Source organism: Sesamum indicum, linkage group LG4 (assembly GCF_026168435.1).
Source record: "Sesamum indicum cultivar Baizhima isolate 11 linkage group LG4, ASM2616843v1, whole genome shotgun sequence".
In the NCBI taxonomy this organism is placed as follows: Eukaryota; Viridiplantae; Streptophyta; class Magnoliopsida; order Lamiales; family Pedaliaceae; genus Sesamum; species Sesamum indicum.
This window is the reverse complement of record NC_142660.1, coordinates 20,388,471-20,411,893: the sequence shown is the minus strand read 5'-3', so window position 1 is coordinate 20,411,893 and position 23,423 is coordinate 20,388,471. Positions and strand designations below refer to the sequence as shown.

The window sequence follows — 23,423 nt, the reverse complement described above, 5'->3', positions numbered from 1 at the left end:
TGAGAAATTGAGATAAAGTAGGATATTCATGAGAAAATTATGGTCAGAACGCAAGTTGATAGCTTATAGCAGGAGTAGAAGCAATTTTCTAGATTATGGAAGGTGTCCCCATTGGGGGATTGTACTTGTATTTATAGAGGGAGTGTCTCCCTCCGTTGGAACTTTGCATACTACCTGCGTTTTCGAAAAAAAGGGGCAAGATATATGAGGATAAGACATGGCTTGGTTTTATCTTTAGTTGATCAGTACACAACGACACATCTTTGCTTGGGGGAGGACTCCTTTCATGTGAGGACTCCTTTTCTGCAGGGAGTCCTTCTAGGTTAAGGAGCCCTAAGTCTTGGGGGCGCCTCCTTTCTCCTGGGTTGTTTTAATTGGGCCTTGGAGGCAGGCTTGTGGTCTGGTAAGCATTTTACTGGACCCCCCTCTTGGGCCGAGTCTGGTAATATTCTGGTGGGCTACCTTCTTAATAGACTGATGGGTTTGGTTTGGGCTCATAACCTCTTTTAGGTCAAGTGCTTTTAGGTCGCACACATTATTCAGTCTTCCCACTTTAAAGAGGAAGGATGCCTCCTAACTCTTTAGAGTAGGAGCTCTTGTAGCGCAAGAAGAGGGGATCCTCCATCAATATTCTGTCGCTCGTTCATTTCTGCCGCCTTCTGCAACTTAGGAAAGCATATCCCAGCTTTTTGTCAGTTCAATTTGATAACAAAAATTACTGCAAAGTTAGGTGACGTTTTGGTAACCACCCCCCACGCGCCTTGTAACCACCCATCGACGCACCTGGTAACCACCCACTCTCGTGCGGTTACAAGTGGGTCATGGCTTAACCCTCTTCAAACATTATATTGGCTAGGTGTAATCTGCCTCTACTTTTCCCATTCAGAAATTCCTTTTGAAGCACGAGGGTTTTCGATCTTTAGCTCCAGTAAGTATTCTCTCCCTTCTTGTTTTTTCAAGATTCATCTTTCTCCACGTTTTCTTCCAGTGAGTCTATCCATTTCCTCAAGGAAACCTTCTTGGGCGATGATCCCTCCAAGGCCACTTCAAGGAAAACAAGTCCTATCTTGTCTCAATTTACCAAGGGTGGAACGAGGAGCCTGCGACAGGTGATGACTGTTGCACGCGATTAATAAACGAGAATTCCGATGAAGAGACAGGGGAAAATGAGGGTGAGGGATCTTACCCAGAGGAAGAGAGGGAGCCCAGGTCTCTTTTAAGGGAAGATGAGACACCTGTGTCTTCCTTTGGGGAGGACAGGGTGTCTGGATCTCCTCCTAGAGAGGAGGAGAAGAGGTCACACCAGGAGAAGGAGGAAGAGGAAGAGAGGGTGTCCCAATCACCAATAGATTAGGGGTCTTCTACTCTGAAAATTTCCTCCATAGACCAGCTGCTCCAATAGTTTCACGTTCCTTCCTCATCTATTATGTATACTCATTCTCCCATAATTCGTCTGTTCCATCCTCCCCCCAATTATTGGTGTTTTTTCGTTGTCCAGCTACGTTCAAGTTTGCGTTTTCCCATCCCCATTTTTTATTCATAGGTTGCTCGTCTTTTTCAAGTACCTCTGAATCAATTGGTCCCCAACATTTTTAGGATTTTGGCCAGTTTGTTATGGTTTTTCGCTTTCATGGCTCCCCTGTAACAACACATATTTTTGCTAAATGTTATCGCTTTAAACGAGTTGAGAAAGATTTCTTTTGTTTTGTCCCTCGAAAGGTGGTGTTCTTCTTACCACCTCTAAATCCCCCTAAACATTGAAAGACAGTTATTTTTATGTCCTCCGCCCCATGCCTGGTCTTTCTCCAGTCAGTGGGTCTAGGAAACCCCGCCTCTTGTACATGTGGGGGCAAAAACAGTGGCTTTGTCTTTTTGTTGGGTAGGTTGAATGAGGCCCTCTATGATTGACGATCTTTTATTGACGAGAAATTAGGACACTTTGGCTTGGCCCCTCAAACAGAACCTTTGGGAGCTTCCTTCAGTATCTCTTTGTTTTTTGTTTATTGCTGCATATTTTTCTTGTATATCATTGGGGTACTGACCTTTTCTTTGTATTCGGCCGAAAACATCATGTTCAGTAAGCTCATGAGGGATCATGTCTTGGGAAGTCGTGCTGGAGGGACCCCTACTCTTCCTTTGTCTTTCTTGTGGGATGCTCTTTACCTTTCTCGGGGGTTGCCTCCTTTGCCTTTCCTATATCCTAAGTGCTCAAGCATGGGGTTATTGTTCATATTATATCATGAAATGTACTTATGTGAAAAGAAATGGATGAGAGATGTATGAGGGCTTATAGGAGTCCCTGTAGAGGCTGATTGTTGCCAGGTGTCTCCACGGCCTTTTACTTGTTTGCTGGATTGCTGGGGGTTTCCATGGTAACTCATGTCTTTAACTTAAGTTTTCCACAGACGACGCCAATTGGTGCGTGAGATTTTAGCACAGATCCAATAAGCTAAGACCTTGATAATGGATTTGGGCTGATTATGCAAAAGATCTTTGAAAAAAAGGGACCTGCAAAACAACACGTTAGCACTCCGACGCCCAAGTTAGTATAAAATTTGGGAATAAGTAATCGTAAAAATAGATTGTAATAAGAAATTGAGATAAAAGTAGGAAACTCATGAGAAAATTATGGTTAGAACGCAAATTGATAGCTTATAGCAGAAGTAGAAGCAATTTTCAAGATTGTGTAAGGTGTCCCCGTTGGGGGACTGTACCTGTATTTATAGAGGGGGTGTCCTCCTCCGTTGGAACTCTGCATACTACCTGTATTTTCGAAAAAGGGGGCAAGATATATGAGAATAAAGCATGATTTGATCTTATATTTACTTGATCAGTACACAACAAACACGTCTTTGCTTGGGGGATGACTCATATTCTATAGGGAGTCCTTCTAGGTTAAGGAGTCTTGAGTCATGGGGGCGTCTCCCTTCTCATAGGCTATTTTAACTGGGCCTTGAAGGTCGGCTTGTGGTCTGGTAAGCGTTTTACTAGACACCTTATTGGGCCGAGTTTGTAATCTTTTGGTGGGCTAATTTCCTAATGAGTTGATGGGCTTGATTTGGGCTTCATAACCTCTTTTGAGTCAAGTGCTTTTGGGCCGCACATATCGTATGTATAAGTATACCAGACCATAAGGGAGGGCGGCATAATTATTCATTAAATATATATAAATAGAAATGAAGTGAGAAGCTTTTGCGATTAGGGAGAACTAAATACTTTTCTTACCGCCAATTACGATTTATCAAAACTGGAGCTATACGACGTCGTCCGGCTGTTTCCCCCAATTTTCACTCTTTTCCTAAAACCCACTCGAAATTACAACTGATATATGGGTTATGTTTGTATGTGTAAGCACTTAATTTTGATTCGAAAATTGTTCAGGAAATGGTTGAAGAAAAGGACGTAGAGAAGAAAGAGGAAGAAATTGAGGCTGTGGGAGCTGATTCTTCCGACGATTATCTTGGGGACGATAATGAGGGGGAGGAGGAAGAAGAAGAAGAAGAAGAAGAAGAGTCGCATTCTGAGGTGTGTTTCATACTCGTTTGATCAGGGTTTCGTTTCTTTCTTTGTAATTTTTAGCTTATTCTTTTGGTTGGAAGAATGTTGGCTGTGTTGGAAGTTTTGGAATGAAGGTTCTACAGTCGCCACCCTTTTGATCAAATTCTGTTCTTTTGTTTTACAAGTTTTCTTTTATTAGTGGGTTTGTCGTTTTGTTATATGAATCTTTGTCTTTATTTAAAGTTTTCTGATTGTTTCCGAGTTTTTCCTCTGTTTGCTTTTAAGAGAAACTCAGAAGTTTTTGAATGAGATTCATGTGTTTGCACTAGAAGAAAGAAGAAAGAAAAAAGAATCACATTCAAGCACCTTTGCTGTGTAAAGTAGATCATGTAAGGTGGTTTTTTTCCCCCTCTGGTGCAGAACTTATCCGTTCTGTTTTCAATTAATGCGCTTAGTTGCCCGTGCATGTGTGTTTCAGTTATTTCTATTAAGTTGTGATTGGATGGCCTTTGTGCCTTCATCTTCGAGATAGTGCAGACTGCAGAGTAGGAGCATACTTAGCAGCAATTGTTTTGCTTTGTTTCTGGTCATTAACTCTTTTGGGTAAATTCATTATTTGCTCCATTCTTTTGTGGATTTTTTGATTAGTCAAATAACCTTGAATTGCTATGATATGATGACCTGATGGAAGAGAGTAAGTTCAGGGGACAAAAAATTGATGGATTGTTGTATCTGGTGAAAGTACTTTTGGGCCTGTAAGAAGTGGAATTTTGCTACTCATAACTTTTACTGGACGATTTACCAATTCCTTAATATGAAAGAAAGGGGTGGGGGAGGGGTTGGTAGGGTCTTAACAATTTTGATGAAGAAGGGAAATCAACACATTGGAGATAAGAACGGATTTATAGAAATAGGTAAAGCATCAAGAGGACTGTAATCCACAAGTTGAATCACATTATTACAATGAAATGAGGAATCAGACATCGTAGTTCTGATCAATATTAGTATTATGTTTGCTCATGCTTATGCCGTATTTTCACTCTGATGATAATGGCCCAATTCGAATATCCATGCGGGTTCTCTCTTTCTAATTAAACTCCAAATCCTTTATCTATGTAGGATTGTTCTCTTCTTAGTAAGTAACTCTGTTTGCTCATGGCTGGGTTCAATCTACCTCCCAGTTCACCTCTTTCATTTTCTACATTTTATCTGAGTGTAAATGTCAGAAGATCCTTATTAGTGACTTCCCTAGGCATAGCTATGTTAAGTTTTGTTTAACCAACCGCATTGAGTGTTTTCATGATCTGAATAGTTTGTAGAAACTTCTCCTCCACTCTTTCTTTACTACTGGAGAAGAATGGGGGTGACCCCCGTTCATTTCAATCTTGATAAGATTCATTTCTTTGACTATAACCTGGCTCCGGAAAATTTGTTTATGTTTTCAGCTCGTATTTTCATGGGTTTTTGCTCTTATCTTGATAAGATTCATTTCTTTGACTATAACCTGGCTCCGGCAAATTTTGTTTATGTTTTCAGCTTGTATTTTCATGGGTTTTTGTTCTTTCTTCTTGTCTTTTTTTTCCCCTGGTCCATTTCAACTTGTAAGGTTGCCATTTTCCATGTTCTCAGGAACCCTTGACCGAGGAGGAGATAGAAGAGCTCATTGCTGAGCTTTTAGAAGTTGAGAGCAAAGTAACATTTTTTTACTTATCTTTGCTTTAAAGTAAAGCAAACTTGTTTGGATCCACTAATTTATTTCTCTAGGCTGCGGAAGCTCAAGAGGCATTGGAAGAGGAATCCCTAGTCAAAGTAGAGGCTGATGTTAGGAAAGAATTGGCTCAATCTCTGTCTGGTGATGAGGTAATATATCCTTTCTCCTCTTCATATATTTCGTATGTTTTTGTATTATTACCTTGGATTTTGAATCTTTTTGGTGGTTGGGTAGTTGGATAAGGCTGTTACAGAAGAGATGACAACATTGAAGGAGGAGTGGGAAGTGGAGCTTGACAAGCTTGAGACCGAGAGTGCTCATTTACTGGTATAGAGTTTAGATTTGTTTTTATTCCATGTGAAACTAGGGCTGTTGTAAATTTTAGTTTTATTACATTAGTTGTATCATTAACTTTGTTGAATCCAGTTCAAAGTATTGGCTTCTTTGGTTTGTTGGTTTAAAATATTTTGAAAAGGTAAAGAAGGAATAGACACTAGGATATCTACTGATGTGTAATTCATACCCAAACATGTCTGAGGACATCATTTTGACTGACTTAACCTTTTATTTTTTCATGGCTGATTTTCATAATTTCTACTAATCTTCATGTAATTCACCTAATAATGTCATATCGATATGAAAGTCAAATTTTTGATTCCCAAAAATTTTCTGCATTAGCAGTGATGCCCTTTGTTCTGTTTATTCATTGTTCTCTGATCAGGAGCAACTTGATGGTGCTGGTATTGAGCTCTCCAGTCTCTATAAGTGGATTGAAAGGCAAGCTCCTAATGTTTGCTGCACTGAAGCATGGAAGAAGAGGACTCACTGGGTTGGAAATCAAATGCCCACTGATGCTACTGAATCAGTTGCACAAGCTGAAGAGTATCTCCAGATTCACAGGCCTGTGAGAAGGTTCATCCTCACCCTTCTCTATGAGTTAGTACACTTATAGATTAGGTTTGAGTTCTTAATTTGGGATCTTAATTGTAGGGCAGGCGGCATGGCAAAGTCTTGGAGGAGGGTGCCAGTGGTTACCTGGGAAAGAAAGTTGTGACAAGTGAAAGCAGTGTAGCTGTAAATGATAGTATGAATGTAGATTGGGATTCTTTCAGCAAAATGTGCTCTGATAGGTCATCTTTGGAGGATGTCTCTTTCGGCAGCAAACACTGGGCTTCTGTCTACCTGGCCAGCACACCACAACAGGCTGCTGAACTGGGCCTAAAATTTCCAGGAGTAGATGAGGTGACATATTTTGGAGTTGTTTTACCATATATCTTTGGTGACGTTTGACGTTTACCTAAAGGCTACCTGGTCGCGGTTCAAATAATTATTGTGCTGAGTTTCCTTAATACGCCCCTGATTAGATGATAGATCTGCACTCTTTCTCAAGTTGCTCTATAAAAATTCCATATGTATCTTTTTCACATATCATTCCTGCTACTATGAGTAACTCCCACTTGAAACCTCCTGTATCATAGTATTGTTGCAGCCCCAAGAATAGAGATAGTCTTCTAGACGTGAACATTCTCATTATTTTATTACTTGAGTTGATCATATACTGTGTGATTTTGCCTCTGTAAAGCAGGTGACTTATATATCATTTTGTGGTATATTATAAGTGATCCTAATTGGTTGAAGCAGAGTTGGAGGTTTATGAATAAGTAGTTTAAATCCAGGGAAATGGACTACTATAACAAAAATGTGAGAGTATTCTGGAACCAGAGAAGCTGGGGCTAGGAGCAGTCACAGAAATGATCTTAAGCTGGTGGAAATTATGATTCTAAAACTTCTGAAGAGGATCTGTATCATGCTTGATCAAAATGCTATAGTAACTTTACATTTGAAAGATAGTAAATGGAGTCTTTTTATCTGTTTATTTTAGTTTATTGCATTTTCAGAATGTTTTATGTCTCATTCTATTGCTTGGTTAGGTGGAGGAGATTGATGATGTTGATGGTACTTCTAGTGATCCGTTTATTGCAGATGCTGTAGCAAATGAAGGAGATTTGAATCTTACTGAAGAACAAAAGAGAAACTTTAGAAAGGTTAGTCAGCTGTATTTTGTGCGACATTGTATTCACTTGCTTCTGAAATCCTTTGATTGATAGCAATACCAGACAAAAGCCACTCCTCTCTTATCCATCTCATTTAGGATGTCTCAATGTGGCGAATTGTGAATCATCCAGGGCCTTTCTTTTTTCATGGTTGAGAAGTTTTAATAAATTCTCTTTGTAACTCTACTTGCATAATTGAGTAAATGTGGTACAATAATATGCCTGAGTCTGGAATCTAGTGTTGAAATTGTATTCTGTTGAATCCCAAGGTCGATGGATGAGGAAAGATGTACTTAACAAAAAGAAGTCATCCACAAATATATTTTCACATTGTCACTACTATTCAAGGTGAAATAAGGTGGCTGTACATCCTGTACTTGTTTTAAGCAATAATTTGTCTAGCATGTGAAAATGATATTGCCTCATTCATGGGTCACGGACATAGATGGATGGGAGAATCCAGAAAAGCTACCCCTAGAATTACAGATTTACCTTGAGTATTGCATAAAATATATTTCTAGGTTGGGTAAATGTTATATTTGGTCTCTTAAGTTTTTGTTTAAAATCACTTCATTCTCTCAAGTTCATTTGTTGACTTTAGCATCCCTAAATTTTAATTTTTGTCTCAGTTTGGTCCCTTTGACCATTTTCCGGCGAAAATATGGCCGGAGTTTGACTTTTTGGAGGGTAAAATGGTCAATTTAAGTTTGATTTTATCATTTTAGTCCCTTAAGTTTATAAAATTATTGAAATTAGTCCTTTTTTAGAAAGAACTATATTTTATATTTTTATATGGTGATTGATGTAATTATCTTGTATGAAAAATGAAAATTTTGAACTCTTATGAACATAATATTAATATATTGCTTAACTCAAAATAAAATAGTTTCTTTTTTTTCACTTTCAAAAGTTACCAAAAAAATAATCATAGTTTTTTTTATAAAACTTATCTAATAGAAAAATTTAAGTTGATTTTTTAATCTGTCTAATAAAATTAAATCTTAACAATGTTATTAAATATTAGGCTAAAATGCATAAAACCCCTATGTGTTTTAAAAAGTCCGTTAAAAACCCCCCTCTGTGTTAAAAATAGGCTAAACCCCCCCTTTGTTTTCTTAAATATAGCCCAATCGTCCCTCTCCGTTAAATATAACTAACGGCGTGGATTTTTCTCTAAAGTAAATGTTATGTCCTTACTTACTGTATATTTTTCCTTATTTTAAAGGACCATTGGATCTTTTTTGAATGAATAAAAATCGTAGATCTAATCAATTCATCGTAACCTATTGATCTTAAAAATTGAAGGGGCCAAATATAGTATTTACCCTTCTAGGTTTCAGTATTCTTATGGTTTATAAGATATATTGTTATGTGATTAAATCAATGCATGGGGACGGGAATATATAATGTTGATGCTCAAGTAAGGATATGATTATGCTTTATTTGCCACAATTCTTTTTCTTTTTAAATATACACAAGGAATCTCGTTATAAACTCATGTTCTTTGAAGAATTTGATGACATGTATCTTCTTATTTCCTTTCAAGTCTAAGCTCAAAGTTGCATGTGCTATGAATGTTAAGGAGCCATATATGAGCTCCACAAGGGCAGCAGTCTGGGATTTTAGTTCGTCTAAAACATGTATATCTCAGCAGTTCTATGCGGCGACTTCATATAAATTCTGAACATCTGTCCAGCATTATAGTTAAACTTAATTTGCAATATAGTGGATATGAAAAATATTAATATTGATTAAGAACAGGTGTGTTTGTTGCATGTTTAGTTAAGGTAGAACACTTTCTTGAAGCAAGCTGATAAACATTCTGGAACTGTATCAAGTTACTGAGCTAGATAACCTTTCCGTTTCTACAGACGACATCCTTTCTGTGCATTTTACTTGTCTTCCTTATTTTTCTTCGATTATATTAGACGATTGATTTAAAGAATATTCTATGAAGTAGTTTCGTTGACTTTTGGTATGGGAACCTCTAAAAAACTTCTCCTTTGTCTGAAATTTTGAACTCAATTTGGATTTTCAATGATAATGGTAAGTGAATTAACAAGCCAACCAATTTAATTTTTGAGGTAACTATAGAGGCTTTTATAACTAAGGGACCACCTATTAATATAATAAATTCCATTACCAGTCAATCCTTGGGCTATAGATTCTGTTGGACTTTCACTGCCATTGTAGTGTAAGCAGGTATTATATGGATCTTTCTTTTATTTATGGTGCTAATGGAGTTTTTAGGAATGTTTGGTGTGTTTTGCCACCTTTACAATATAACATTCCTGAGGCTTGCTTCTCTTGCGTGTAATAGCTGGTAGGTTTGCTGTTTTCTCAATTTAATATCTATTTGTTGACAGGTTAAAGAGGAAGATGATGCAAATGCTGATCGCAAGCTTCATAATCGTTTGAAACGAAGGAGACTTAAGAAGCAGCGGAAAGAGGTTTGCTTCAAGCTCTCGTCTGTTTAGGTTCCTTATTTGGTTTAATCCAATTTGTTACAATATCTAATTCCAAGTTTTCTATATGACTTAGGCTAAAAAAATGTTTCGGGTATGGTTTTCTTAATTTTCATTAAAGTAATGGCATCCCCATATTCGTGATACTAGTGATTAAACTAAGCCAAGTAAAAAATAGCCTAGTCGAATAAGCAGTGAATTACATGTTCAAAAGTAATAATCTAGTTGGCTACAAGCAACTTTATAGAACTTGAGCCGATGTTGTGGTGGAGGAGGTAACAGATAATGGTTGGGTTTTCATCTGGTGGTCTCTTTTGACCATGCTGGGCAAAAAATAGCTCAGTTTGAATACGTCGATAAGGATGCAAAAGCATGAAAAATATGCGCTATTCATCTTTAGGTCACTCTGGGAAAGAAAAATAACAGAGCCTCTAAGAAACTGAGAAACATACATTGATCAAGAAAGATCTGTTTGACCACCTTTTCCTATGTTGCATGGAGGAGGTATATTCAACATCTTCTTGCCTGCTGACTCTTTATGTTACTATACACATTTCAACATCTTTATGTTTGGTGACTCTTTATGTATACGTGATTGTGTATGATTGATTGCTTATCCATGTCAAATTCTAATTCAAAGTAAGTTTGATCAAAACTCAAATTAATCATATAACAGAGTATTAGATAATCTGAAAATTGCACTTGCCGTGTGATTCAATGAATATGACCAAATCTAATCTCATTTCAACATAAGACATATGGAGGACAATTAGTTATACCAATTTATATATGAAACTGGGGCCTTTTTAAAAGTTTAGTAATTTTCTGTGTTTTGTTTGGTGTTCTTGTGGTGGGTGGCAGATCTGGTGCCAGGGAGGCAGATTCATTGGCACCCATGATTTTCACTGTGTAAATAATCACATTATTGGCATATGCTGCCCCTAGTGCTATGGATGTACATAGAGCACACATTCTTGTTAGAAGTACTTTGTTGCCATCATAGATTTGTTAGAGTCTAGTAGCAAGTTCAAAGATATTGTATTGCTACATGAATGGCTCTTGATGAGCCACAGCATAGCCAATTAGAGTGGCGAGTGCATTGCTCAAGATAGAGTTGCATTGACGTGCTGATCCATTCTTGCCTCCCTCCTGCTATCCATCTGACTGGCTATCTTTGTATGGTATCTTTACTTACATGATTCTTATTCCAAGATGTATCTGAAATTCTGAATCGAGTTAAGTCGTTAACCCGAATTTCTGCAGACCTTAGGGCTCTTCTATTGCTACATGCCAATTTTGCTGATAGTAATAACAAAAATCTGCATTCAGTGTTTATAACTTGATTTCTGGATTGTTATAATTTGGTTTATCTTATCTGTGAATTATTGTCGGTTCACTAGATTTTACTTTATGAATGAACATTTTTTAGGAGACTTGAGTTAGGATTGCCATCTTAATTTAGAAAAATTTAGTATCAACATATATGGACCCTGGATCTGACAGAAATTATTCCGTTGGTTCCTTGTAGTTAATGAGACACGATATTATAAGTCATGCAATCCCGAACTGATATTATGAATCAAGTAAGGAACTTGATTTAGGATTATTATTACAATTTAGAAAATTCAAGTACATAAATTTTCTGACAGAAATTATTGTGTTGGCCCCTGGTAGTTAATGAGACACGATATTATAAGTCATGCAATCCCGAACTGAAATTATGAATCAAGGAAGGAACTTGATTTAGGATTATTATTACAATTTAGAAAATTCAAGTACATAAATTTTCAATTCTGGAATCCAAAGAACTTGTTCTGTTGGCCTCTTAAAATTAGTCTGATGAGCATTCTAAATCATGAAATTCTTGCTCATTCATACTTACTCGTTCTTCTTGGATGTGGGCCCTCACGTTTGTGTAATGGGACTTTTAAGTGACACAATCCAGAGGTAGCTGACCGGTGATTCTGAGGGTTTACATTTGGAATGGGGGAATCCCAATAGATTAACAGGACAGATAGTTAATACTTTTCTGTAGCTGTGTCTTGCTCATTCAAAGCCACTCTCTTTTTCGGTGGTCTCTGCTGAATAATTGGGTGGGTAAATACAAATTAAGTATTTCTGCTGATTATGTAATACATAGCATCTATAATAGATGGCAAAGCATATGATGTATATAAGATGGTTATGTGGCTATTAGTGTTATGTGCAATTGTGCATACAAGCACTTTAACTGCTGTGATATAAAGGTATATTGATTGTTGATGATTTTTGCTCCAATATGTTAAGATTAAACCATAGCTATTAAAGAAAAAATTAACTTAAACCAGTGTGCTAGTTCTTGGACCAGGTTTAGTTTCCTTGAGAAGGAAGAATGACCTCGTTGGTTTTCCTGTACCGTTAGTCAGTTACATGTGAATTAGAATGGTAAGAGTCAAAAAGAAAAAGAAGTAGGAAACATCATTCAAGGTGCAATTTTTTCTAACTCAAGTTCTGCTTAGACTTCAGAAGTACAATCTGAATGCTCTTTAATGTTTCTTCATTTAGATGCTTCATTTCTTCTAATGCTGTTTTTAATTTCGAATTATTTGTCTGACCTATCTGTTTGATCACATTGGATGCATGAGTTATGAAATAGACTGGACTTTGTGTCTTGGTTCTGTATGGTTTGTATATGGACATAATTCAAATTTGTTACATATTTGGAATAGATAGTCACCTCTTTCTTGCAGCTTGCCCTTCTATAATTGTGGTTGGCATGGGCTTTTTTTCCCCCTCTATTTTGATCAGGATGCTATTCAGGGAGAACTTTCCTCGGTTGTTGGGCTAAGGGAGCGACAATTAGATGGTTCCATGGTTCACGAGGATGGAACTGCTAAAAATGAGATCGAAGATCAAGAAATAATTAATATCGTGCCGGAGTTGTCTGGTTTTGTTGATGGAGAGAAAGCAAAGAGTGACAATGATGCCTCTGCTTCCGTGGACTTAGTCGAGTCGAGGGGGGTCAAGCGTTCAAGTGATAATGAACGACCCTCTGACGATAACAAATGCACAATTACTATAGAAAGTGACGATGAAGCCGAAGTCGCTGTAAATAGATCGCCGCATATGGACGAAGCCACCAAATCAGAAAGCCAAATATCCTCTAGTTCAGATTCTGATTCAGATTCTGATGTTGGTGTCCATTCCAGGTAACTTGATTCGCATCCTATGTTGTGGTTTCTGTATCTCACATTGAAATCTCCTTGTTCTCTGAAATCGAATTTCTTTGTGAAATTCACTGTTATCTTTCAATTCAATTTGATTATTGTTCCTTTTGTTCCAGCACTAAGAAAAGACGTAAAAAGAAAATCCGGAGGATCATTGATGATGCTGAGTTGGGGGAAGAGACTAAGAAGAAAATTGCCATTGAAAAGGTAAGACAAACTCTATATTGTATATCTAATACCTTTTATCAGGTTCCTATCTGTAAATTTAATTTTACAGGAACGTCAAGAGCGGCTTAAATCTTTGGAGGCACGATTTTCTACACAGTCTGTTATGATGAGTTCTGCAGTCACTAATGGTAGTTCATTTGATGGAACTGGCTTAGAAGTGCTGGGCGATACTTCTTCAGGATACATAGTAAATGTTGTGAGAGAGGAAGGTGAAGAGGCAGTGCGGATTCCTCCCAGCATCTCGATGAAATTAAAACTCCACCAGGTTTGCCTAATATTACCTTATTCTTTTTCCATGCTATTCATGTATTTTGAGAATTCGAACCTGGAGTGAGTTTAGAGATCTCTGCATTAGGAATCTTTCTGGGTACTAATGGGGATGCCATTCCTGATCTAACTTTTCTTCTCTGTAGTTTCTCAAAATTGGAGAAGTTTCTTTTCTGTGTACCACATTACAAGTTAGAAGAAACTGCATATGCATTTGGTGTTGCTAATTTTGTCTTTAGTCAGGAGCATTACATTCTTTTCTTCTGATTTCTCTTAACTACTAAATACAATTTTTGCATGCGGGTTGTACTTGGGTTGTTCCATGTTATGTAAAATGTAAGATAAAGTAATCATGCATCTATATTCCACCTTCGTTTTTACTTGCTGAACTAACTTCCTTTAGAATGTTCTGTCTTGTTTGTGTCTAAATTTCATTTATGGTTTACACACAGACTGGGGTTTAATAATTCCAACTTGTTCTATACTTCAGATTGCAGGGATCAGATTTATGTGGGAAAATATTATTCAGTCAGTGAGAAAAGTGAGGTCCGGTGATAAAGGTCTTGGATGCATTTTGGCTCATACAATGGGTTTAGGTAAAACTTTTCAGGTATTATTTCTAACTAAATCAAACTATTCTTTCACTTGAAACTTGTCTGTTCCTTTACATTGATGCAATAACCTATGTATAGCATTCTTTTCTTATTTTGTTCTAAAAATCTTCCTGAGAATGAAATTACCAATACATGGTGGACAACTTTAGAAATAGACTGAGTATACTAATGAAGACCAAAACTTCATGTCTTAGATGTTGGTACTTTTACTGAATCTGAAATATTTTGGTGTTGGTATGAAAAAGCCCCTCATGATGTCTTCATTTCCTTTTTGCGATGTTCAAGTTCATATGTATTTCCTCTCCAAGCTTCTTCAAAAATTCTTTGTCAGACCTGCCACGTTAAATTAAACCTTCTCTTTACTTTTCTGGCTGTCATATTCATTTAGATTCACTTCATGCTGTACATGTAAGAATGAAATCCTAAAGTATATAGGTTGAACTGCGAAATGTCAAGTGGTTCTAGGGTGGGGAGTTTATTAGGTTCCTCATAACTGAATATTGTCAATTTTCTTGAATGAAGAATCTACCGGTCTTTGTTAAACGTCCAGACCATCTCAAATATTCTTTCTACAACTAATATTTTGTAGGCGTAACTTAGTTGCTCATGATCAATAATTTAGAGTTTCTTCAAATATAAGTGACCTCTCTATCAAACAGAAGTCAATTCAGTTATTCTTACTAGTTTTTAGAATCTAAGCTTTATAAATCTGTCTCTTGAAAAAAAGAAAAGAAGAAAAGAATCAAACTTGAACAGATTCTTTTACTTTAACCATAACTGAGGGGCTCCAAATATCCATGCAGAGTCAGAATTTCCTTTCTCTTTGTCATGTTGGCATGTATGTCTCTGTTCATACTAGTTGTCTATCTTATATCAAGCTAACTTATGCAATGAATTAGAAGCATACCCACCTAAACAGCAAAAGCAGATGATGCCATACACATGGTATAAAGTGAACTATGTGCGGGTTTCATGATTGGACATAGGAAGAGAAGAAGAAAAATATAACCTTCTTTTGGATAATGAAATAACTTAAAGAAAATCAGTGACAGGATATCCATGCGGGTTGAACAACCTTTGTAAGATCAATGTTTCTAATGCAATTAAATTCCAGATTCAAGAAACCACTACATGCTAAAGATTCCTGTTGGTTGTTTGAAATTTGAAATTTTATATCTCTGGTTTAGGTGATGGGGAGGGAATACAACAATAATCATGGTTTTCTTAAAATGTCAATTTTGTGCATACAGGTCATTGCTTTTCTGTACACTGCTATGAGAAGTGTGGACCTAGGGTTGAAAACTGCACTCATCGTGACACCAGTTAGTGTTCTACACAATTGGAGACATGAGTTTATGAAGTGGAGACCGTCTGAGCTAAAGCCTCTTCGTATCTTCATGCTTGAAGATGTTCCAAGGTTTGTATTTTCTGCTATTTGTTTGTTTAATGGAAACAATGCAGGCAAAACTGGTAGTAGTTGTAAAATTTTTCTTAAGAGTTTATTTCAGATCCTGAAGAGGATCTTGACTCTTGGATCTGGTTGGCCTTGGGCTGTTCTTTTCATGGATACTCTAAGATCTAGTTTGTTGTGTGTGCTAGAGTATATGTCCAGTTACATTTGAATTTCTTTTCTCTACATGACTGCATGCTTTATTTTGTGCTTGTAGGTGGTACAGTCCCTAGACTATAAGAACTTGACATGAATCTCTTTCACAAGTTTTCATAAATGTAATATTTCTAGGTTTACTTCTTCAGGGAGAAAAGGGTTGAGTTGCTCATGAAGTGGAGAATCAAAGGTGGTGTCTTCTTGATTGGCTATACTGCCTTCCGTAACTTGTCTCTTGGAAAGTATGTCAAGGACCGATACATGGCTAAGGAGATTAGTCGTGCACTTCAGGTGATTTTTCATTATTTGAAACATTTGGGGAAATCAGTTTGTGTCTTATGCTATTTTCAGCGACCTTTTAGTTTTCTTTTGCAATGGATCTGGATATGACAACGTGGCTGAGGCATCAGTCTTGCATGAAATACCAGGATCCAGTAGTCGACTTTCAATTCTATTGTCCTGTTACTCTCAATAAAAGGCATTGGCTCATCCTGTCATCATAGCTCGCGTTCCTTCGTCTTGCTACATATAAAAGAGGATTTAGGATGCTTAGAAGTTAGAAGTAATTCGAGAGAAGTCAGATAGTAAAAAAATCGAACTTCATTTCCACCAGGCTAGGCTAATCGACTGTTGATCCTATTCTATCTCGCCCTGGCCAAAAGAACACCTGATTGTTTTAAGTGCTCGTTGATGTACTGTGGACTGATGCTTCTACCTACAATAAGGGCCTTGGAGTTTAAACTGTATGTTCAAGATCTATCCTGTGCTACTGGGAATTGTTCCTTTGTAACTTGTACACTAGCGTTCTGGAGCATTACGTTCTAAATATTCATCAACCTTTCTCAATTGTTTCAATTACAGAACACATTGATGGAAAATTTTCTAATCTATCCGCGCCTTGTAACTTAACGAATGAACTGCCTTGAAACTCTATTTTTGCTAGTTGGCCTATCTGAATCTCAATCTGTTTCCATGAATTAGAGCAGTTGATGTAATAGGTACGATTAGCCACTATATTGTCACCTGTGGCAGATGAGACTTCAGTATATCTGTAAGCCAGTGTTTGGGTGCTTCCTTTTCTGAATCCTTATGTAAGGAATTACAAAAGAAGTTCTTTCACAAAGATGTGCATTAAGAAGGATTGGATGACGAAATATGAACCGAAGATTGAACCTTGATATACCCGAGAACAATACATTTTTGTTACCACGAGACATCACAGTGAGATCTGTGGTCTAACCATAATTTACTTGTTTGGGCTATCCATCCTATTTCCAACCGTTTCTCTTATATTGTATTAGATGTGTCAAGGTATTGTGCTAATTTGTTAGTTCAACCATTGTCATCAAAATGGTTGGAGAAATCATTATCACCATGCTTGATCAGTCTTATCTTTTTTCTTGATAATGATAATCTAATGCTTCTGCAGTAGGTTATCTTTTTCTAGTGCCGAAATTGGCTAAAGTCCTGTACAGAGATCCTAAACTTGTTTGTTTTTGTACTTTTGATGCATTTTCTTTCTCGTTTGACCCACTCAGTGTGGCTGTCTGAACATCCTAATTCCACTCTTTTTAATTGTTGGCTGGAACTTCTGCTTATAAATGCAATTGTTATTTCCAGGAAGGACCTGATATCCTAGTCTGTGATGAGGCCCACATTATCAAGAACACTAGGGCTGATACAACCCAGGCACTGAAACAAGTGAAGTGCCAGAGAAGGATTGCATTAACTGGATCGCCTCTTCAGAACAATCTGATGGAGTACTACTGTGTATGAATTTTAAATGACATTTTTTGATCTGACATGTTATGTCAATCTACTGTCTGACCATCTTAAGTTTTATCTGGAACAGATGGTTGATTTTGTTAGAGAAGGATTTCTAGGCAGCAGCCATGAGTTTAGGAACCGGTAATAATCTTAAATGCTATCCTTCGGTTGTTACTCCTTTTATCCTTGCTGCCTAATAACCATTTTGCTGGTTGCAGTTTCCAAAATCCAATAGAAAATGGTCAACACACCAATTCTACTGCAGAAGATGTGAAGATAATGAACCAAAGGTCTCATATTCTGTATGAACAGTTAAAGGGATTTGTTCAGAGAATGGACATGAACGTGGTTAAAAAGGATTTGCCTCCCAAAACTGTATTTGTTATCTCTGTTAAGTTATCTCCATTACAGAGAAAACTGTATAAGAGATTTCTTGATGTTCATGGTTTCACAAAGGACAAGGTTTCTGGTGAAAAGATAATTAAGAGATCATTTTTTGCAGGGTACCAGGCCTTAGCTCAGGTAGTTACTCATTGGCTTATGTATTCTCCTCCTGAACTTTCAGTTTCTTTTATATGCATTAGGTTTCCTTTTAAAGTGCGACCACAATTAAATAGGGTTTTAACAATGTATGCGCAAATTGAAACCTGATAAATTTGCTTGGAACTATAGTGCTGTTTCTCAGCAGACACACATATATACTCCCCAGATTGCTGACTGAATTTGGTTTCTGTGAGGGATAGTTCAGCATGAAAAGAATTAGAAGTACAGCATACTGGATTCAGTTTTACAAAGCTTTGTGGATTTTGACCTATGATTGCTACACTATCCTCCTTTGCAATCATTCTATCAAAGCTCATGCCTACAATTTAATCCCACATATATGAATCTTTCTTATCAGCTCATGCAATGTAATGTCAGGTTGAGCTTTCTCTTTTGCTTTACCACCGATTTCCTTCTTAAGTTTTACATCTCGCTTTTTTGATGTGCTTAAACCAGCTGTAACAATTATGATGCACTTTATATTAGATGGGGGCCACTTTTGGCAATTGAGTCAAGGTTGAAGAACTTGCGCCTAAGTGGTGAAAGGGAATGCAATTTACTTTGGAATTAAAAAAGTGTTTCAAATTATTAGGGTAGAAATGAATCAGCAGGTGCTCTTTTCTGTCTCATATGTTGTCTATCGATAGAAAATCAAACAATTTAAGACATTCTTTGGACCTGTACGTGTTTATAATGTCTTAGTTTCTTTGCTCTATTCATATTGAAAGAGTTCTTTGTATGAGTAAACTAGAAATTAGGGTGAACTGATGCTTTGAAAATTCAAAAGCTGCTGGCTTCCTTATTTTATTCAAATTTTCAACTTTTTGCCTTTTGCGATCTTTGACCCTCTTTTGGGATCCTTTCTCATTTGTTTCTGAATATGTTATGTCATAATGCTGTAACTAGAGTTAAATTCCCTTGAACATACAGGAACTATTTTATTTTGGAGAGTTACAACTGCTATCATACTTCATGATTTTCTGTAATGTGTGTACTTGATCTTACTGTTTCCTGGGAATATAAGATCAACTTATTATATGCTATTCTCTATAGATATGGAACCATCCTGGGATTTTGCAGTTGCGGAAAGAAAACAAGGACTCCGGTAAATATGAAGACATAGAAGATGGCAGCTCAAGCGATGAGAATGTGGATTACAATGTGATCTCTGGAGGTACTTTTAGACGCTCCTAAGTCATTTTTTAAATGAAACGCTTGAGCCAGGTTCTGTATTGGTTAGTTAATTAGTTAATTTTCTCCTTAGCATATTGTAGAAATCATACTAAAACATTTAGATTTTCTCTTTTACATTCAACTCAAAACTAGGAAGTCCCTGCATTATCTTCAGTACTCTTAAACAATGATGGAAGGTTTCTGGATGCCTCTCTTGTACTTAGGGTTTGAATGTTGCCATACTCTGTTTTATTCAATTGTCCTCCACCTATGTTGTTTTGCAGAGAAGCTGGTGAATCCTCAAAGAAAAAGTGATAACGGATTTCTGCGTGAGGTGCGTGAACTCCCTTGTCTATCTCTATCGCTTCGTGACTAAGCACTTATCTTTACTTGATGTAATAATGTTGTGGAGTCACTAAATTTGTGCCTCTTGCCAAGTAATCTTCTATTTCTGCTTTTATGTATTCCTGAAGCTGTTAATGCAGTCTAAATTCTGTTTTAAGCAGTTCATATTTCTTCAATGTCCTGTCGCATGGTAAGAAATTGTTTACTGCATTAATTTGCTAGCAGGATTGGTGGAGAGATCTTCTTATGGAAAATAATTACAAGGATGCCGATCAAGGTGGGAAAATGGTTTTGCTACTTGATATTCTCACAATGTGCTCAAGCATGGGCGACAAGGCACTGGTTTTCAGCCAGAGTATATTAACTCTGGACCTGATTGAATTTTATCTTTCGAAATTGCCTCGTCCCAGGAAGAACGGAAAATGCTGGAGAAAGGGGAAGGATTGGTACAGGTTTGTTTGACTTATGCTTTTGGTAACCAGGATGTCAATTTAGATTTTTTCATATTTGATTGTCTGACTTACCCAGCATTAGTGTTGAATTTGGAACAATCAAAGTAATCTTGTCATCTGTCTTTACAATGCCTAAATAGGTACGATTAAATGCAGATAGTGCATTTCACATACTGGGTTGTCGTCTTTTTCTGTTGTATGTGAACTATGTTTCAGGGGAATTATAGACTTACCAATCTACATCATTGCATTTCTGCGGAAAATAGAGTCAATTTTTTTGGTTGACTTGTATCTAGAACAGCATACCAGCTGATCCCTATCCTTTTTATTCAAAATGCTTGCAAAGCTTGGAACGATGACTTCTTTCTTTTCTTCTCTTCTCTTTTTCTTCTTCTGTCCTCACAGTGTGGTTATTAATTGATGTTCTCCAGTGAAATTCACAGTTCTACTGTAGATTGCGAAAAGAAGTTTTCTATTTGACTGTGGTATGATCTTTTTTTACGGATGTTATATGTCTTGGTATGATATATCACTATCCGTTTTTAGAAAGGTTTGCACTGTAATAAGTGGAGATATTTTCTGCTAAGAAAGTAAGAATGTAATTTCACTTGTCTAAATTATTTAACAAATATCAGCTTATGCTCATGGCAGTTGTGGGAGTTTGCCGTGGGAACTTCAATCCTCTTTTGGTCCAAGGGAAAGCATGAAAAAAAGTAAACGGCGAGTTTATTATGCTCATCACTATTTCCACGTATTTTAGAAAAAGTTTAGAAGATGAAAACGCGAGTTTCTTTGTGGTCCTCATATGTGATTCTTTGTTTGATTCTTCAACCATTTTTTGTATTTCCTCAAGGTGCTGTTGATAGCTCCCATCATCTCATGTTTGAAAACTGTATTGGTTTCCGCATACAACAAAAGTGAGTAAAATTATTTTCTTTCTGCATCCACAACAGGTTAGATGGAAGAACTGAGAGCTCCGAGAGGCAGAAATTGGTTGAGAGGTTCAACGATCCTTTCAATAGAAGGGTCAAATGCTGTTTGATTTCGACTAGAGCTGGATCTCTGGGGATTAATCTTCATGCAGCTAACCGAGTAATTATAGTTGATGGATCTTGGAATCCTACATATGATCTTCAGGCAATATATAGGGTCTGGAGGTGCGTTCACCATGTTCTTCTGTTAAATGGAACAAGGTTAAGTATGAATTGTGTGAAAATTAGGTTACTTGTGGTTTACAGGTACGGCCAAACAAAGCCCGTCTTTGCATACCGATTGCTGGCACATGCTACAATGGAGGAAAAAATTTATAAGCGTCAGGTAATGGCAGATTGGAATGTTTATCAGTAAGTTGCTAGCTCAAACAAAACCCGACTGAGAATAATTCTGCAGGTAACTAAGGAAGGCCTTGCAGCTAGGGTTGTCGATAGGCAGCAGGTGCATAGGACGATGTCAAAAGAAGAAATATTACATTTGTTTGATTTTTGGGACGATGAAAATGCCGACATAATGCCTGAGTTGGGTCAAGAGACTGACCCAAATACAACTTGTCGTGTTGGAAACTTATTGAAGCAGAAGCTGCCACTTCCTCATGGAAGTTCATCTTCGGACAAATTAATTGAGACTTTGATAAGCAGACATCATCCCAGGTAGATCATTTTGACTGACTTGTAAATTTGGCTACTTTAAGTATGAACAGTTAATTTTGCATTGTTCAATAATCTTTCCGTTGGATACAATTTTCTTTGTTGCTTTGGTATCTAATAAATGCCAACAAGAAGAAGATCACCTCTAAATTTGTTCTGTTAGTGTCTTGGTGAGAAAATGAAATAAGGAAAAAAAAATAGAACCATCTAATTGCACAGTCCATGTACCTCTTACTATGATGCAACTTGAATGATGTTATAACATATGGTCCTCAGTTCACCCGGATTCTACTCTGTTACCAATCACCAAATTACTTTCTTGCTTTACATATTCATACTATGTGGCATGCATGTCTCACTACTTTGGTTTTATATTTTCCTTTAATTTTCCCCCCACTTTCTCTCATTTATCCTTTGGTTATTTCTCAGTAAGATTGTCACTCTCCTTTTGTTGCAAAGGTTGCTTTATGATTTTCATGAATCTTGCTTGCAGTCCTTATCCTGAATTTAGGAAAAAATGCAAGCAACAACTTTGTGATATTTGCAAATGAGCAAATTACCCTATACGAAAAAAAAATAGCAATTTACCTCTCTGTGTTTTAAAAAATGCAGCAATTACTCCCGTGTTAAAAAACACAGGAGGTAAATTGTTAAGGGGGTAATTTGCTCCTTTGCAATATCACAGGAGGTAAATTGCATTAAACCCCCTGAATTTAAACGAATATCCTTCTGTTTGGCTGTTGGCAAAAATTGATTATTAGCCACCAAATGGCTGTTTTGCTAACTTTCTATGCTGTTTAGGTTCCGTAAGGTTGGTCGGGTTACATTGTTTCTTGCGAAAAAATACATGTCCTTGGAAACTATTTGCAACTTAGCCCCGTACACGCCCAAATTCTAAAGGTTTGTGGCATGTGTTTCTAACAGGAAACCTTTCTCTTTTATATTCTTTAGGTGGATTTCAAATTACCATGAACATGAGACCCTCTTGCAAGAAAATGAAGACGAGAAACTGTCGAAAGAAGAGCAGGACTTGGCTTGGGAAGTATACCGGAAAACCCTCGAGTGGGAGGAGGTTCGACGAGTTTTTCCAGATGCAAACCTATTTGAGCAGCAGAAAATCTCCGTTGAAGAACATGCACCGAGTCAGCAGCAAAGACCTGTTGTTGAACCTGTGGTCGAGCAAAAGTCTGATCTTTCAACTGTGAAGGCTCCCAAACAGGACCATGCACTTGAACGAGCCAGGCAACGCCATCGATATACTTACAGGCTGCGAGATTGCACAAATCTTTCGCACATAATGACCTTAAAGAGTCAGAGAGTGAAGATGGGTGGCGGTGCAATATGTGGGGAATGTGCTCAATTGGTACGATGGGAGGACATCAAGCCAGATCCAAGGTTCTAGTAATCTGTTGCCTGTTGGTACTCCCAATGGCCGCTTATAGTCATTTGCTGGTGCATCTCATACTATGTTTGGTATAATACGAGGAAGTTTTGGATTTGGCCTGTAAATGATCGATCTCTTTCGGCTGCTTCAGGTTGTAAATTCTCTTAACAGGGAGTTGGCCCTTTAGATTTGAGGGCTAGTCCAATTTTCATTGATTTCATTACAATTACAGGAGACGTTGCCTCCTTTCTCCATAACCGGCTGAAGTATTTGTCCCAAGACAATTCAGCCCTTTGGAATTGTATGTTGTTGATAGGCAAACCACATATTCTACTCTATAGGGGATTCACATGTTTTTTAGCCTTTGAGGGCAACTATAATTACAAGAATTGTGCTTTGTTCTCATTCCAGAAGAGAGTATTCGTTAATTGTATTTATTTTTTGGCCTTATGACGTTGATGAGAGCT

General features: G+C 37.2%; 1 protein-coding gene across 6 annotated transcripts; it reads left to right on the top strand.

Moving 5' to 3' along the window:
- Positions 1-3,204: 3,204 nt before the first annotated feature.
- On the top strand, positions 3,205-23,361 carry ATRX (P-loop containing nucleoside triphosphate hydrolases superfamily protein). 6 transcript variants are annotated; one of them, XM_020693446.2, is made up of 24 exons: positions 3,215-3,525; positions 5,128-5,190; positions 5,263-5,358; positions 5,444-5,536; positions 5,931-6,121; positions 6,205-6,451; positions 7,141-7,254; positions 9,630-9,713; positions 12,528-12,916; positions 13,051-13,141; positions 13,212-13,427; positions 13,920-14,039; positions 15,294-15,460; positions 15,799-15,940; positions 17,270-17,419; positions 17,502-17,557; positions 17,635-17,938; positions 19,013-19,133; positions 19,417-19,466; positions 19,700-19,929; positions 20,883-21,086; positions 21,168-21,246; positions 21,319-21,575; positions 22,524-23,361. In XM_020693446.2, exons 1-24 carry the CDS (start codon positions 3,385-3,387, stop codon positions 22,972-22,974), a joined length of 4,056 nt encoding a protein of 1,351 aa, XP_020549105.1. In that variant the 5' UTR covers positions 3,215-3,384; the 3' UTR covers positions 22,975-23,361. The 6 variants fall into 6 exon arrangements, with proteins under 6 accessions (XP_088735531.1, XP_020549105.1, XP_020549104.1 ...); XM_020693445.2 differs by having other exon boundaries at positions 12,516-12,916; XM_088879404.1 differs by having other exon boundaries at positions 3,216-3,525; positions 19,703-19,929.
- The last annotated feature ends 62 nt before the right edge of the window (positions 23,362-23,423 follow it).

What these genes read in the sequence shown, in the direction of transcription:
- ATRX (XM_020693445.2), top strand. Translation starts at nt 3,385, where the DNA reads ATGGTTGAAGAAAAGGACGTAGAGAAGAAAGAGGAAGAAATTGAGGCT. An exon ending in ATGCTTGAAGATGTTCCAAG is followed by an intron (nt 15,461 to 15,798) that starts GTTTGTATTTTC and finishes TTACTTCTTCAG; the next exon opens with GGAGAAAAGGGTTGAGTTGC. An exon ending in AGCCATGAGTTTAGGAACCG is followed by an intron (nt 17,558 to 17,634) that starts GTAATAATCTTA and finishes TGCTGGTTGCAG; the next exon opens with TTTCCAAAATCCAATAGAAA.